Raw genomic sequence first — 17892 nt, forward strand, 5'->3', positions numbered from 1 at the left:
ATTTCATGACCTTCCCCTCTCGTACCCAAGTTCCCGAGCCGAGACAACTTTGGTGATGACGGACACGTGGCCTTTGGCACGAGTCAGGATTTCCTAAATTTCCCAAAACAAAATATTTAGGTGGCGACTCTGTAATCTGGTAAAGCAGTCCAATTTTGGCATTATTTCATTTAAAATCGATTTTCCAAAACAATTTGCCGGATTAGACTCTTTGGTGATTTATCAATCTTACATTGCATTTTGTGAGATTAGATTCAGAACCGTAACAGGAGTCCGAATTGTAGTAGCATGAACCCAATTCGCGCTCTCTCCGAAAGGGGGGCACGCAGAGGAAGTTCGGGCGGTTTATAATAGGCCCAATCAATATCTATTAAATTAAATTCCATACTCATTTAGTCACATAAATATGTTATCACATAGCATATCAGGTCTACTTCTAATATCATCTAGCGAGATAACCCATTGTGGTAAAAATCACATCCCACAATCGCAGCGTATTCAAACCTGGATGCTCTAATACCAAGTTGCAACGCCCTAAAATAAGTAACAATTGTCCATCTCACAGCGTTCTTACAAATGATCAATAATCTCATATTTTATAATCCATTTATAATATTGATCATATATGTTGTGTGTATCTGCTCTATCTGGGGAATTTGTTCTATGCACATTATATATCGTGCTTGTGAAATACATGTTGGAAATGCCATATTATTTGTAGATTTGTTGCATCTTGATATTAGACTTTTTGATGTGATTTTGGGAATGGACTGGCTGTCTAAATACTGTGATACTATTGATTGTTTGACAAAGCGTGTTCTATTTAGACCTCCGAGACATAATGAATTTGTATTTGTGGGTAATGGTGTAGTACCTCCGCCTTACTTGATTTTGGCAATAAAAGCATGCAAACTACTTAAGAAAGGATGTCAGGGTTATTTGTGTAGTATTTTGAGTAATCATCCTATGAATATGGTGTTATATGATATTCCTATTGTTAGAGAATTTTCAGATATGTTTCCAGAGGAATTGCCAGGGCAATTAGTTCATAGGGAAATTGAATTCACTATTGAGGTTGTACCAGGTGCCCAACCTATTTCAAAAACTCCATATAGAATGTCAACTGCTGAAATGAAAGAATTGAAAGAACAGTTGCATGATTTGCTTGATAAGGGTTTTATCTGATTGAGTACTTCGGCTTGGGGTGCTCCGATTTTGTTTGTGAAAAAGAAGGATGAAACCTTACTCTTCTGTATTGATTACCGAGAGTTGAATAAGGTAACGATCAAGAACAACTACCTTTTACCTTGTATTGATGGCTTGTTTGATTAGTTGTAGGGTTCACAAGTGTTTTCAAAGATCAATTTGAGATCTAGGTATCATCAACTGAAAGTGAAAGTTGAAGACGTCAATAAAACTACATTTCGAACAAGGTATGGACATTATGAATTTCTGGTTATACCATTTGGGGTTACAAATGCATCGACAGTATTTATGGACCTTATGAACCAAAATTTTTTAATCTTACCTTGATGAATTTGTAGTAGTATTTATTGATGATATCTTGATTTATTCGAGAAATAGAGAAGAACACGAACAACATTTAAGAACTATTTTGCAAGCACTTAGGAAGAAGAAATTATATACAAAATTGAAAAAATGTGAATTTTGGCTAAATGAAGTCATGTTTCTAGGGCATGTAATTAATAGAGATGGAATTTCAGTAGACCCACAAAAGATTGAGGCAGTTGTAAATTGGCCTACACCGACGAATGTGACAGAAGTCCAAAACTTCATAAGATTGGCTAGGTATAACAGAAGATTTCTGAAAGATTTTTAAAAAATAGCTGTGCCACTTATCTAACTTACTTGAAAGGAACAACCGTTTGAATGGACTGATGAAAGGGAATCTACATTTCAAGAACTAAAAAACAAGACTGACTACAACACCGATTTTGGCATTGCCCTTAGGTACAAAAAAATTTGTGATTTATAGTGATACTTCTTATAAGGGATTTGGTTGTGTTTTAATATAGAATGGTAAGGTGATAGCCTATGTATCTCAACAACTAAAACCTTATGAAAAGAACTATCCGACTCATGACTTGGAATTGGTTGTTGTTGTGTTTGCCTTTAAAATTTGGCACCAATATATATATGGAGAGAAATGTGAAGTTTATACTGATCACAAGAGTCTAAAGTACTTTTTCACTCAAAATGAGCTAAATATGCGACAGAGAAGATGGCTCGAGTTGATTAAAGACTATGATCTTCTGATTCAGTATCATCCGGGTAAAGCTAGTACCGTAACTGACTCTTTGAGTAGAAAGTCAACGGGAAGCATGGCATGTTTGTTGACTAAATAGAAAAAGATATCGCAAGACTTAGAAATATTCGAGATTGAAGTACTGTTACAGGATTATGGTTGGTTGATAGCTATTATTTCAGCTCAACCGGCAATCATTGACGAGATTAAACAAAAGCAAATGAAGGATGAGTTCCCAAAGAAAGTGATTGATGAAATTGAATTGAATCCGAAACTAGGGTTCAGTGTTGAAAATGAAGTGTTGAGGTTTCAAGAAAGATTGTGTCCCTAACACTCCTAACTTGAAGAAGAGAATTTTGAAGGAAGCTCACAAGTCCAAATTTGCAATGCATCCAGGCAACAACAAAATGTATTGGGATTTGAAGCAAAGTTATTGGTGGCCTAGCATGAAGAAGGAAATTATAGAATATGTGTCTAAGTGCCTTCAATGTCAACAAGTCAAAGTCGAACATCAAAAGCCAGCAAGATTACTTCAACCTCTCCCTATTCTGGAATGGAAATGGGAGTACATAACCATGGACTTCGTTGTTGGTCTACCTTAGACACCGAAAGGTATCAACTCTATCTGAGTTATTGTAGATAGATTGACTAAATATACACATTTTCTACTCATAAGAACTAGCTATGATGCTTATGGATTGGCCACAATTTACATTGATGAAATTATTCGTTTACGTGGAGTACCGGTATCTATTGTTTTGGATAAAGATCCAAAATTTGTGTCTAGATTTTTGAAAAGTCTTCAAAGGGCAATGGGAACAAAATTAAGGTTTAGTACTGCATTTCATCCACAAACTAACGGGAAATTAGAAAGAACTATTCCGACTATGGAGGATAGGCTTCGAATGTGTGCTCTAGACTTTCAAGGGAGCTGGGAAGTGCCACTGGCGGAATTTGTATACAACAATAGTTTCCACTCCAGCATTGGCATGGAACTATATGAAGTCTTGTACAGAAGGAAATGTAGGCCTCTGATATGTTGGACCAAAGTTGAGGACAGTGTCTTACTTGGACCTGAAATTGTGCAAACAACCACTGAAAAGATTAAAGTCATTTAGCAAAGGCTCAAAACAGCAAAAAGAAGACAAAAGAGCTATGCGGATCGTAGAAGAAGGACTCTTGAGTATGAAACAGATGACCATGTGTTCATAAGGGTAATTCCGATGAAGGGTCAATTGAGGTTTGGCAAGAAAGTCAAATTATCATATCGATACATTGGGCCGTTTCAAATTTTGGAAAGGCTCGGTCCAGTTATGTACCGAGTTGCTTTACCACCAGGAATGGAACAAATGCATAATGTGTTGCATATGTCGATGTTGAGGGGCTATCTCCGAGACCCATTCCATGTTATTGATCATCACCGAATAGCCCTTGATGAGAATATGGAGTATGAAGAGAAACCGATTCAAATTATTGACCGACAAGTGAAACGATAATGGAATAAAGAAATACCCATGGTAAAAGTAGAATGGAAGGAGCATTACGGCACGGGAGCAACTTGGAAAAAAGAAGATGAAATGAAGTAAAGGTACCACAAGTTATTTTCGAATCAAGGTAACATAAGTTTAAAGGACCAAACTTCTTAAAAGAGAAATGACTGTGACAACCTCGTTCTATATTATGCTTGTAATTCCTTAATTGTGCATGCGCCTATGTGCTAAGTGTGAGTTTGAGTGATAATTATGTCATTAATGTGGTTTTGACTTTATATCTGTTGAGTGTAGCAAAATCTGTTATGATTTCTATTTCGATCTGAAAATTGAAGGCCTTAATGGCGTCAGAAACCGAAATTGGTTAGTTTAATATGATCGACATATTTTTTAGATCCTAATGAGAGGTTTGATTAAAATTTGATTCAGTTCAAAAATATTAAGTTTTGATTAAATTAACTTTAAACCTAATTATTCACTTAATCCTTGATTAGTGATAATTAAACCAATTTTTATATATATGTTATAATCAAGGAGTTGAGCTCAATACTTCATTTTGCCTGAATTTTACAAGTTAGAGAGAGAGTGAGAGCAACTTAGAGAGAGAGAAGGAGCTTGTGACCTTGGAATTTGATAAGGGAATTGGAGAATTGGGTAGAATAACTCAAGTTTTTGCTAGAATTGGTGTTCTTGAGGATTATAGGTAAATGTTTATACCTTAAATCTTAAGTTTAAATCATCAAATATGTGAATTCAAAGGATTATGTGTTTAAATGTAAGAATTGAGCTAGAATTGTTAGAATCAGAGTCAATTCGTACATGCATGCATAATTTGATAGAGTTCCATAAGTTTGAGCATGTTGGGTCATTGTGGACTTGATTCCGGACTCATCTCGATAATCCAAATTGTTTAATGTGTAGAGCTCGTTGAGTATGTCATCCCTTAAAAAATCACGTTGATCAGATATTGATAGTTATTAGATCAACTTGCAGTTGTTTCAATGCAATTATAATTTTAAAAATAAATCGTAACACAAATGCAAGCTAATTAAATGACTATTGATGACCGATTAATGTAATTTTTTTTAGTGATGATGTACTCGACGAATTCTACACATTAAACAGTTTGGATCATTGAGATGAGCCCGAAGTAGGGCCCATTGCGACCCAACATCGCTGTCTAGTTTGTTTCTGGACAAGAGAGGAGCAAAAACCTTATTTTTAAGTTCTTGTTTTTCTTATCAGACAAACAATATAGGACGAAGGTAGTATAATATATATGTTCGAATCTTAGGTTAGCCCGATTTAGTCATGATTTAAACTAAGAACCAATTCAATCATATCAAATTGATAATTTTGAGATCCAGAACTGAACTAATGAATAAAAAAATCCAACCAACCTAGCCCAAAGAAGTTGAGTTGGTAGAGTTCTTCAGTATAGTGGGTATTTTGTACAACCTAATGCATACTCCTTAAAAGTGTGCATCATCTGCACTTTCTTTCCTTAATGTGTTTAGTTTTTGTTATACTAACAATTGAAAAATTATTGAGTACTCTCAAGGTAATAGTTTATTTATTTATTGACATCTTACACATTATATGTCTTATAATTTAGATTAATAATTATTAATTTAAAAGAACAGCTAAATTTGTAGAAATATTGAATAATTTCACTTAAAAATCATATTGAATCATAATTTCAAATGAGGACCATCAAATCATTGGAATTATGATATAATTGTATTATAATTAAGAGAAAATGTGATAAGCATCCCAAGAAATCGGCAAATCTTGTAGTACATGGACCTAGGGTGTGCCCCTTTGTGTAGACTTGTCTTGAGTCTCTTTCGATGATCCGAAATATTCATATTATATGGTTCGTTGATAATATTATTCATGTAAAAAATTATATTAATCAGATATTTATAATATCACGATTTTGTCCTAATTGTTTTTAAAAAATTATCAAAATTATATTAATTGTTAATTTTTTTTTTTTAAAAAAAACTTTTGTTATAGGATTGGAAATATCTAATCAACTTGAATTTTTGCATAAATGATCAACACGACGAAACCTACAATATGAGTGTTCAAATTATCGAAAGAGGTTCGAGACGAACTTCCACATGGAGACACAATAATCTACTTGTACCTTTGAGCACAGCAAGATTTCTAAATCCTAATGCATGTGAACATGTGAGTTTAAAGCTTTCATTTTTATTTTTTATGTGAATTTAAAGTTAAGATAGGAGATTTCAATGGAGAGAGAATTGACAAGATATTATTACCTAAGGGATCTTAGATGGAATCTATTAAGAGGGTCTGATTCCAGCTAGCCGTGGCCTGGTGGGTGCACCTAAAAGGCTCAAAGGTTCTCAACCTGTATAAAGCTTCTTTTTTACATTCTCTCTCATTTAAGGAATGTTTGTCGTCCCAATCTTCTCTCTCTCTCTCTCTCTCTCTCTCTCTCTCTCTCTCTCTCTGTACGCTCTGTGTAATATTGATAACCATTAAGTTGTAGTGTACAAATTTTCTTGTTTTTATGAGGTGTATATGAGAGTAGCTATCTACATATTTAATTGTAAGGTATGCTGTGAGTAGGGTTGTGTAAAATAGTGTTAAATCTATTAAAATTGTATTGATTTTATCGATGTGTATCGCTTTATTCGTTAATTGTGGATTAAAAATTAAAATTTATAATTTAACTTTAAAATCGTTCCGCTCCATTATACTTAATATATATATATATATATATTAATCTCTAATAAATATCAAAGTAAAAATGAGTGTGAGAGAGATTTAAGAAATGAAATTTGTGACAAAGTAGTTGTATATATGAAAAATATTATGTAAAATTAGTTTGTGTTATATATATGAAAAAGATTTTGCAAATTAGTATTATATATCATGCAAATGCTTGATAATTTGTTGGAATATTCTTTTTTTTTTTTGATCAGCAAAGAAAAATTTCATTTAACAGCATGAAATTAAGAGTACAGGAAGATGACATGCATCGAGAGAGATTCAGAAAGTACGAAATACCCCTATTATTGCTACTCGCAACCATACAACCAACCCCTTAGCCTCTCAATTTTTTTTTTTAAATAAATACATAAAAAAGTTAAGAAGGACTTAACAAGAAATAAAGACATGAATCCCCACATAATCTACCTACCAAAACACCCAAAACAAACTAAACTAAACTAAACAAACCCAACTCCCAAGCTATCGAACCACCCAAACTAAAGTCAAATCACCACCCACTCTCCAAGACCACACCTCAATCTGCCCACGCTTGCTGCCCACGCCTGCTGCCACCCTAGCCCACGCCTACTGCTGCCAACTCCCATCTCCCGAAGTCCACTCCGCCAGACCTGCTGCTAATCCGGCCAACCACTCCTAAGTTGCTAATCCACATTCACCACCGGCAAACTCCCCTGCTAGACCCTGAGATTTCAGCCCCAACATTGCAGCTCCACCAATGCAGATCATCACCCACATTGCAACTCCAGTCATTGCAGAACACCGCCCACACAACACCTAACAATCAACTCACCCACTGAACATCACCCAACAGTTCTTGCTCACTGCCAAACAAGCCACCCCACGCCACAGTTGCTGGAACACCCGAACCGCAGCACACCGAACCCACTGGGAATCCAAACACCGACCAACCAACAAATCATCTTCCTTCTCCAGGTCTTCTCCTAACACCCCTCAAACTCTCACACGAAGCGAAGCGCTCGAGTGAAAACCAGATAGATCTGGAACACCTCCGACACCCAAGTTCCGCCCAAACCAAGCATCAAACCTTCTCCAAAAATCTAAACAAGAGTTCACCCCTCAAGCTCCACCACACAAAAGAGCGCTCGAGTGAAGTTCTGGACGTCCCCAACTGAAAACAACACACCAATACCCCGAAGAGATCTGCTAGAACGGCCTGGAAACACCAACAAAAACACCGCAGCACACCAAACACTCCTAGGTGGGAAAATAATGGGGGACTCAAGTTTATTAACGGGAAGACAACAAACAAACACGAAAGAAGCTAACCCAACCGATCGCCATAGCCAAAGGCGGCGGCCGGCCGGCCTAAAGAGAGGCCCGGGAGGAGGTTTTTAGAAAGAGAGAGAGGGGAAAAAAACTGAAGAGAGAGGTTTTTCCAATTTAAAATTTTTTTGCTGGAATATTCTTCAATCTATCAATTTGTTTAAACCTCCCAAATCACAATTTGCCAATTCGGTAATCCATCAATCTGCTATTCGGTTTGTAATTTTATTTTCTAACTGTCCGGATTGCATTGTGCACATCCTTACTTGTAAGACTCACTGACTACCAAATAAATACAATGAACATTATAAATTAGTAGAACAATTACAAAATAATGAGAATGAGAAAATTGCAATTAAGTGGAAGTTTGTAAAAATAATTTCAAATTAGTGGTATACTTTATCGAGTTTAATAATTAAAATCATAAAATTTTTCATAAATTTACAAATATTTTGAGAACACACTACTAATTTGTAATTTCCTCTAAAATAATTTTATTAAAGATCATTTTTTTTTTGGTGCAATTTTAATGGGAGAAGCTTCTCGTAAGACTTCATCTTCATACCCTTCAAGATTCCACTTTATGAGTTCCACGGGACCAACATTGGTGATCCGAACTGTTCATATCGTAAGCCTTAAAGAGAATAATATATTTATAAAAAAATTAATTTGATCAAATACCGATAAACACACTGACTAATCATGAGACATGTATCATTATGAAAACAAACAAATTTTCTATTGTTCCACTGAAAACAATTTCTCCTAAATACGATGAAAAAATTGGATTAATTCCATTTAGGCTAAATTTTTCTTTTTCCCCTTTTCAATTTTATAAAATTTTCACTTTGACCCCTAACATTCATAGCTTTTTTGAATATATACTAAAAATTAACTTCTGCCAATTTTGAACGAAAAATGTTACGGGGAAAGCACATGGAAAATTAGATAACTTACACTTTGCTCCCTAAAGTTTTGCAATTTCTGACTTTGACCGTTAAAAGTATTTTTTTTCCCTCACTTTGACCTTTAGACTCTATTTGTTTCACTGTAAAAATATTTTAGGCCGAATTACACCGACAGTCTCTACAGTTTGGAATTTGTGTCATTTTAGTTCCTAACCTTTCAATTGTGATATACATTAACTTTGAATATTGAATCTTATTCCAAATAAGCACAATTGAAAAAGTCATTTCCTTTGCAAACGGAAAATGTTCAATTTTGAATCTTGTATGCTTCGAATGATGATATAAAGAGAAAACAATTGTGGATCTGATTATTAGTATTAAGCCATCGTTTACTACACCTTGGTGCATATGAGGTGGTTTTAATGTAATTAGAATGATTAGTGAAAGAAGAGGTTGCACAGGGAGTGATAGCGGGGTGAATGATATTAATGAATTTATTGATCAGATGGAATTTTTATATATGCCAATGCTAAGTAGAAGTTTTACCTAGTGTAATTCTTTTGAAGGAGATAAATGGAGTGGGTTTGACAGGTTTCTAGTAGACCTTATATGTCTTGAAAAATTTAGATTGAAGTAGTGGGGCCTACCTAGAAGTATATGTAATCGTTGTCCGTTATTGTTAATGAAAGATGATAGAAATTGGGGTCCTCGACCTTCTAGATTTTTGAATGGTTGGACACTCCATCCCAAGTTCTTCGAGCTGGTTAGGAGTTCTTGGACAAAGAATGAAATTGAAGGATGGGCACGATATAGATTCATGAGAAAGTTATATGCATCTAGAGGAGATTTGAAGATATGGAACATGGTGGTCTTTGGTAATGTAGAGAATCAATTGAGAATGATAAATGAAGAGCTACAAGAGCTAGACTTAAAATGCAGAAACTGGTCCTTTAGTTGATTCAAAGACACAAAAAAGAAGAGTGGTATGAGATTTAATATGAAAGTTGAGTATGAGACATCAACGGATGTGGCTGCAAAAATCTAGAGTATAATGGACTCAGGATTGGGACAAAAACACCTGGTACTTTAATGTAATGGCCAACAGGAGACATAGTAAAAACCTATTGGATGCAGTAATAGTGAATGGGTCATGTTTAATAGAACCAGACATGGTAAGGCAGATAGTGTTTAGACAGTTCAAAGGGGTATATTTTGAAAATTGGAGCAATAAACCAAAACTTTTTGGGCAGTTTTCAAGTCTAATGGAAATAGGAATGAAGTGGAGGAACTTGAAGCAGCTTTCATAGAGAAGGAAATTAGGTCTTCTTCGAAGGAGTGTGATGGCAATGAAGCCCCAGGACCAGATTTGTTAAACTTGTCTTACATTCAGAAGTGCTGGAAATTGATGAAAGGAGAAATTGTACAACTAATGCAAGAGTTTCATTCTAATGGGAAATTAGTTAAAGGATTTAATAGCTCATTTATCACTTTGATACCCAAAAAGGATAACCCAAATGGTTTAGGTGATTACAAGCCAATCAGCTTAGTTAACTCTGTTTATAAGATTTTGGCTAAGGTATTGGCCAGGAGATTGAAAAAGGTATTGCCTAGGGTGATTGGAGAGGTGCAATCTGCATTCTTAGGAGGAAGAACTATCATGGATGGGGTATTGATTGCGAATGAAATAATTGATTGGTGGAAAGTGAATAAGATGAAAGGCATAGTACTCAAGCTTGACTTTGAGAAAGCATACGATTCAGTAAACTAGGGTTTCTTATTTTCCTTGTTGGCAAATTTTGGATTTGGTGTTAAATGGATCAGTTGCCTGAAGTGTTATGTGACATCTGCTGAAGTGTTGGTTAATGGATCACCCATAGATAAATTCTCTCCTCAAAGGGGTCTTAGGCAAGAGGATCCACTATCCCCTTCCTATTCAGCATTGTTGTTGAAGGTTTGAATTTATTACTGGAAAGAGAAAAATAAAATGGTTTATATAAAGAGGCTAGGGTTAGAACAAATGAGGTAAGTATATCTCACTTACAATTTGCAGATGACACAATTATTTTCTCTGAGGCAAATAGGGAAGAGATTGTAATAGTGAAGAGAATACTAAGGTGTTTTGAGGCTATGTCTAGGTTAAAAATTAACTTTCACAAGAGTGTGGTGTGTGGGATTGGTGTTGAGGTTAATCTTGTTAATGAGTTCACAGTAAAATTGAATTGCATAAGTCAGAAGCTTTCCTTGAAGTACTTTGGGCTGCCTCTTGGAGCAAATCCAAAGAAAATAGCAACATGGCAGCCAGTAATGGAGAAGGTTAAAAAGAAAATGTCATCTTGGAAGAGAATGATGCTTTCTTTTGCTGGGAGAGTAACTCTAATAAAGTTAGTCTTGGCTAGTTTACCTATTTATTACATGTCTATTTTTAAAGTGACTAAGGGTATGGTTTAGAAGATTAAAGGGTTGCAAGCTGCTTTTCTTTGGAGAGATTCAAAAACAAAAAGAAAAGTGCATACGGTCAGTTAAGAGGTGGTAACTAAGCCCAAAAGCCATGATGATCTTGGTGTGAGGAATATTATAGAAGTTAATGATTTCTTGCTCTTGAAATGGTGGTAGAGATAAGGGTTGAAGACATGTCATTGTGGAAATAGATATTATGTAGTAAATATGGTTCTTCTGGAGGTAGGTGGTTACCCTTTAAGAGGGGTTCAGGTGTGGTTTCTACCTTGTGACAGTGTATTATAAGTGTTGCTTTTTCTAACCCACAACTAGTTGAGTTCTTTAAGGAAAATGCAAGAATTATGGTTGGGAGATGGGAGTAGAATTAAATTCTGGAGTGACAGATGGTTTAGGAACATCATCCTCAAAGAGGAGTTTCCTAGATTGTTTAGCATTTATGTGGAAAACGGGGACTCTCTTAATCAAATTAGTATGAGAAGGGGTAATTCAGGCAATTGGATTTGGCAATTTAGAAGACCATTGTTTGCTTGGGAAATGGAAGAGGTGGGAAGGTTGGATGTTCCGTTGCTGGAGGCCCCAATTGTTAGAGAATCAATGGAGAATTCCTTGAGGTGGACAACATCTTCATCTAGATTGTTTTCTGTAGCTTTAATTTGGAGATAGAAAGTGGAAGAAAGGGACTTTGCACTCATAATCTCTAAGTTGGTATGGGGAAATGTCACTCTCCCTACGATGAAGTTTTTCTGTTGGTTAGCTTGGCTTGGTAGAATCAAAACATTTGTTTGCTTGCAGAGAATTGGAGTTTTAAATGATAATGCTAGCATTTTGTGTTTGTTTTGTAGAAATGAAATAGTAATAAACCATATTCTTCTTCACTGCCCAAAGGTTTGGTTGTTATGGTATGGTGCGATAAAATGATGGGATCTTTGGTGGGCAATACCAGGATCAATGGTTGAGGTATTGCAATAGTGGGATGGAGTGATGATGAATAAAAGGAAGAGAAAAATATGAAAGGTTATGCCTCTGATTCTGATGTGGTCTGTGTGGAAGATGAGAAATGAGGTGTTGTTTAATGGTAAGCATTTGGTGGTTGATGAGATGCCTGAAGTGATAAAAACAAGAGTGGCACTGTGGGTGAGGAGCAATTGGAGGGGTTTCCATTACTCAGTACTTGAGTTGATGGCTAATCTTAAACATGTTAAATATTGTTTAAGGTAAAGGGTGCTACTTTGGTTTGTTGATGCTGGGTTGCCGGTATGGTCTATTTACTTTGTGTACTTGCTGGTGTGATATATTGATTTATTTTGTTGCTGGTGTGATATATTTACTTGATGCTGTGGCTTTAGATGAGGTGTCACGCCCCCAACTTCATTACTCGAATAATTTACCAAATTTCCTTATAAAAGTCCATTTCCAAAAATAGTTACAGAAGTAATACAAGTTAAATACAATAAAAGAGGTTCACTCTCGCATAAATAAAATGATGCTAAAAATGTTCACAACAATATTCACAGTACCTACCAACAAGGCTTACATAAAAGATTTCAAAATAAATAATTATACAAAAAGAACCACCTCGACACAAATATCCTTTAATTTTTCATTCACAATTTACATAAGACAAACTCATAATATAATAAGTAACTTCTTGATCTTCCAACTGTTGTACTCGACTGCATCCCTGAAAAATGGTTAAACAACACGGGATGAACACGAGGTCCAGTAGGGATCTACAGTGATTCTCAACAATAATAATCAATAGATAAATGTGATCATGAATGCTATGAAATGATACATATATAAATAATGTGTCCTTTTATATGCAAAATAGATTTCATATATAGATACGCTTTTCACAAAATCCCACTTAACATTTCATAGAGACCTCCTTTATTGACGCTTTATCTCATCAAAATTCATTCGAATAATTTCCTTAAACCTCATTTCCTTAGATAAAGTTTTTAAGCCGACTTATCATGTACTAATTCTAATTCATATTTCACACTCATTAATTACGCCACAATTCATATTTCACACTCATTAACAACATATTCCACATTTCACACTTCAAATTTAGATCCAACAGTTTTCATAATTACATAACGGGATTATCACAGAATTTTCAATGAGCATCCATATGCCAACAACCGGCTTCACAAGCCATACCAACAAACCACACGCTTTTCCGGGCGCTACTCCGAAAGGAAGGCAGAACCTCTATCAAGTGCCACACTTTACCGGTCACAAGTTAGAAGGAGCGCGAAACCTCCACATGTCTCAATAGACCACACGCTTTTCCAGGCACTATCCTGGAAGGAATGCGAAAACCCCTTATTCCACCATCACAACCCATCAATTCATCATGTCACTCATTATTACAACTCATAGATTAAACCAACAACATAATTCTATGATAAGGATAAAAGTTCATCTTTAAAAATAATTACAATTTGTTTCCCACGACATTCTTTACTTCTCAACAGTAACGCCAACTCTTTATATTCAATTATACTACACAATTGCTATCATACACTTCTCAAAATTTATTAATTTAATTTCTATTATTAATTCCTCCCAACAATTAATTATCATCATTTATACTCATCTTAACCAATCATAAACTTAATTTCAAGGTTTTAAGGCCGATTGAAATAATTCATCATTTAAAAAAAAAAATCCATAACTAGGGTTTGACAAAAAAAATTAGGGCTTTTTACTTTAAAGCACAAAATCATGTTCCAATTGTTTAAATCTTCCTTAAGCCCCATAAATCATAAGGTTAACTTCCTTGATTTAGAAACCCTTACTTCATCTATATGCTTTTAAGAAAATCCCATCAACATGAGGTTTTTTTATGCAATACCAATGTACCACTCATCTATCTATATGGAAATATTGAAGAGAAGCAAAGAAATCCCTACCTCTAGCAAGAAGAAGAAGAATCTCAAAATTCCAACGTCGATGAAAACATGATCCGCTCAGATTGATAAGAAGCCCTTGTTATGCTCTTTGTTTTTATATAAGGAACATAGGTGAGAATCTTACTTTTAAGGAGATGAAATCCAAGCTTTTTTGAGCTTGGAACTCAATAATGGCTAGAAGAAGAGAGGAGAGAGAGAAAGAATCGGATAAGAATGTAGAAAAGTGACCCCAAAATGAGTTTTAAAGATGCTGATCCTGAACAGACCGCTCGAGCGAATATTTCACTGTTCGAGCAGTGAACACAATCTGTTAGAAGTTTTGCAGGTGTACAGGGAAAATATTGGGAGTCTCGCATCTTCGCTCGAGCAACCATTTGACCGCCTGAGCGATCACCCTAGACATAGCTAGTCACACAACACAGTTCCTAAGGCACTACCAGCACATCAATCTTATTTTCATTTAGCCTCTTACATTTATATTTTATGTACTTATGTTTACAATGTAAATAAAGAATTAACCCCCATTTGGATTCAAAGAAAAGTACAAAAAAAAAATCAAAATCCGATTAAATCAAAAAGTGACTCCTCCAGTTTTAGTACAAAAATAATTTTCTTACTGAAATTTCTAAGTTTGATGTTGAATTAAAGTGACTAATACCTCATAGAAAAATCTCATAAAATCAAATTAGACTATTTAATGTATATGGAATAATTACCGCAAAAAAATATTTTCAAAATCGTAAGTTTTCAAAAATTCAATTTTTGCACTTAGAAAATTTTCAGACTATGTCAAATTTTTGACAGAAAACTTGGATCTCAACCCGAATCGTTACACCAGGTATTGTGATTGGTTGTGTTAGGTTGCTGGTTTGTCTCTATGTAGGTGGTTGGTTGGTGCCTTACCAACCTCAGCATTGTGCTAGCATATGATTGAACTCGTGTGTGAGTGCCAACCTAGTCGGGATTGACACATTAGATATGATGCTTAAGCACTAGCCTTATTCTTTATTGATGTATCACTTTGTATCGATTTGTAATAGTTTTTGTATATCAATAGAAATTCTTTTGCTGATCAAAAAAAAAAAAAAAAAAAGACTTCATGCAACTTTATTTTGTGTATTTCGAGTGGAAAAATAATTTACTCATTTTATGCTTGTTTTTACTCAATAAAAGGAGTTATGAAATTTTTAAATGTAAATCATTTTATGTTTTATGATCTACAATATTTTATTTAAAAAATATTTTATTTACTTTTTGGCCAATCAAACATTGGAAAATAAGAAAAATATTTTATGACGAAACAAATGAAACCTTAATCTTTTTTCTTTTTTTTTTTTAATTTTGTTCAATTTACTTCCAAAATCATTTTTTGTCCAATTGGAACACCGTAAGCTCAAAACCCAAACCCCAAACCAACTCCACACATTGTCTACGTCCCCTACTAACTCTCCAATTTTTTTTTTTTTTTGATAAGCAAACAACTTTATTGATGAAGGAAGCAGAAAACAATCCACCTTACAACAACAAAGCAGGAAGATTGGTGAGGAACCAATTGGAACAGCACAAAAAGAAGAAGAGAAACAAAGCAGGTGATGAAAAATAGAACTGCAGACGAACCAAGTGAGTAGCCGACCAAAGCAACACAAAAAGAAGAAGAGAAACAAACATAAGCAACGCAGAGGCAGAAGCAATACCACAGCAGCTCCCACAACAGAACAGAGTGGCTGTACCTCTGTAGCAACGTAGAGTGGCTATACCTCTGTAGCTCAACACAAAACATCAACCAAGAGGCAACCTGCTAGTTCCGGTATAGGCCATAATTTGATGCAAATTAGTGACTATCTCTCATGTAATGACCACAAACACTCCCATAACAGCATAGGTAGTAGCAGCACCGCAGAGGCAGAAGCAATACCACAGCAGCTCCCACAACAGAATAGAGGCTCCCTTGAAGAACACCTAGCTTCATAAACTAGAAGGGACACAAACAACACATGTATTCCCAGAACAGCGTGGCTGTACCTCTGTAGCTCAACATAGAACATCAACCAAGAGGCAACCTGCTAATTCCAGTAGAGGCCATAATCTGATGCAAATTAGTGACTATCTCCTGCACTAAATACTGCATCCTCGCGATATTCACTTTACTCCAAAGGGCTACCCTTACCTTCACTAACTCTGCTAAGTCTATCCAATCAACTTGTTTGCCAGAAAAAGACCTTCATTCCTTGCTTTCCATAATGACCACAAAACAGCTAGAGGAACCACTTTCCATAATCTAAGAATCACGTTACTGAATTTAACTCCTGTCCACCAGAGCAACAGATCCTCAATTGAACCAGGTAATACCCACACCAGACCCCACCACTTCATCATATCAGTCCACACCTTCCATGCAACTGGGCCAAACAACAACAGATGATGAACTGTCTCCTTCTCTGATTTACAAAACATACACAGCGAAACTGAATCCTCATTTAACACTCCTAAACTTTTAACACAACTGCAGAGTTTTACGTCTACCTCTCCAAGCTAACCAGCCACAAAATTTTACCTTGGGAGGAGCAAGATTTTTCCACAAGGCCTTAGTAACAGTGAGAGTTGGACCTTTTGAAGAAATCCACCACTCCCAGGCTGCTGCGATTGTAAATGACCCATCTGGATAGGCCCCCCACCGACAATAATCCTCAGACTCCAAAGAGAGATTAGGTGCTACTCTAAGCAACTCATGCAATCTTCGTACCTTCTCTTCCTCCCATGTTAACGGTGATCTTCTGAACATTAAGTTCCACTCATTTGGATGACCCCTCCTTTGGTAAATCTATTGAACAGAGCTACATTTCTCCTCTGACAAGCTATACAATCTAGGAAACTCCTCATTTAGGCAAAGATTGTTCATCCACTTATCTTTCCAAAATTGAATTCTACCCTCATTCCCTACTGATATTCTAAGGTTTAATAATAAAACTCAACCAAAGCAGGTCTTCTATCAACAAGTTTGAGGATATCACTCCAAACCTTGGACACTGAAGCAGTAGTAGAATTAGATGGGACCCACATGCCCCCTACCACACCATACTTACAGCATAGAATCTGTTTCCACAGAGCTCTGTCCTCTAACCCAAACCGCCACCACCATTTAAGCAGAAGACAATCATTGACCTCTCCAAGATTTCTTACCCACAAACCCCCTTGCTCAGTGCTTATTGATATGTCCCTCCAGTTGATCATGTGAAGTTTCTTCTTTGTATCAGAATCTCCCCGTAAAAATGCTGCCTGAATCCTCTCTAGCAGCCTAGCCACACCCACAGGTAGCTTAAAAATTGATAGGAAATATGATGGTAGACTGGATAGAGTTGCCTTAATCAGTGTGATTCTACCAGCAAAGGAGAGCATTTTTCCTTTCCATGAAGCCAATTTCTTCTTGATTTTCTTAATCACTGGTTTCCAAGTGCTCTTTCTTCTTGGATTTGCCCCAAGAGGTATACCCAGATAAGTAATGGGAAGCTTTTGGCTATGACAGTGCATAACTGAAACAAAATCTTTGATATCCTCCTCATTAACACCAACCCCACTTAACACACTCTTGTGGAAGTTAATGTTTAACCCAGACATTAACTCAAAACACCTTAAGATTCTCTTAATAGTGATCAATTCCATTCTATCCGCCTCACAAAAAATAATAGTGTCATTGTAGTAGGGCTAGCCCTCCTACTCATCGGCCAGGCCCTATGTCTATCGGCCTCTTCTTCTTTCCATCGGCCATAAGTGTTGGCCGATTAGCACTCTTTTTGGCCGGT

The 17892-nt window shown here is 35.8% G+C and overlaps 1 protein-coding gene across 1 annotated transcript; it reads left to right on the forward strand.

The window, feature by feature from the left end:
• Positions 1 to 663: 663 nt before the first annotated feature.
• LOC145805704 (uncharacterized) lies at positions 664 to 1185 on the forward strand. The gene has a single exon (XM_082900886.1). It carries the CDS (start codon positions 664 to 666, stop codon positions 1183 to 1185), a length of 522 nt encoding a protein of 173 aa, XP_082757012.1.
• The last annotated feature ends 16707 nt before the right edge of the window (positions 1186 to 17892 follow it).

This window comes from Camellia sinensis, chromosome 13, assembly GCF_055761805.1.
Source record: "Camellia sinensis isolate YWXY chromosome 13, ASM5576180v1, whole genome shotgun sequence".
Lineage (NCBI taxonomy): Eukaryota > Viridiplantae > Streptophyta > Magnoliopsida > Ericales > Theaceae > Camellia > Camellia sinensis.

Coding starts and splice junctions, on each gene's coding strand:
- LOC145805704 (XM_082900886.1), top strand. CDS start 664: ATGCACATTATATATCGTGCTTGTGAAATACATGTTGGAAATGCCATA.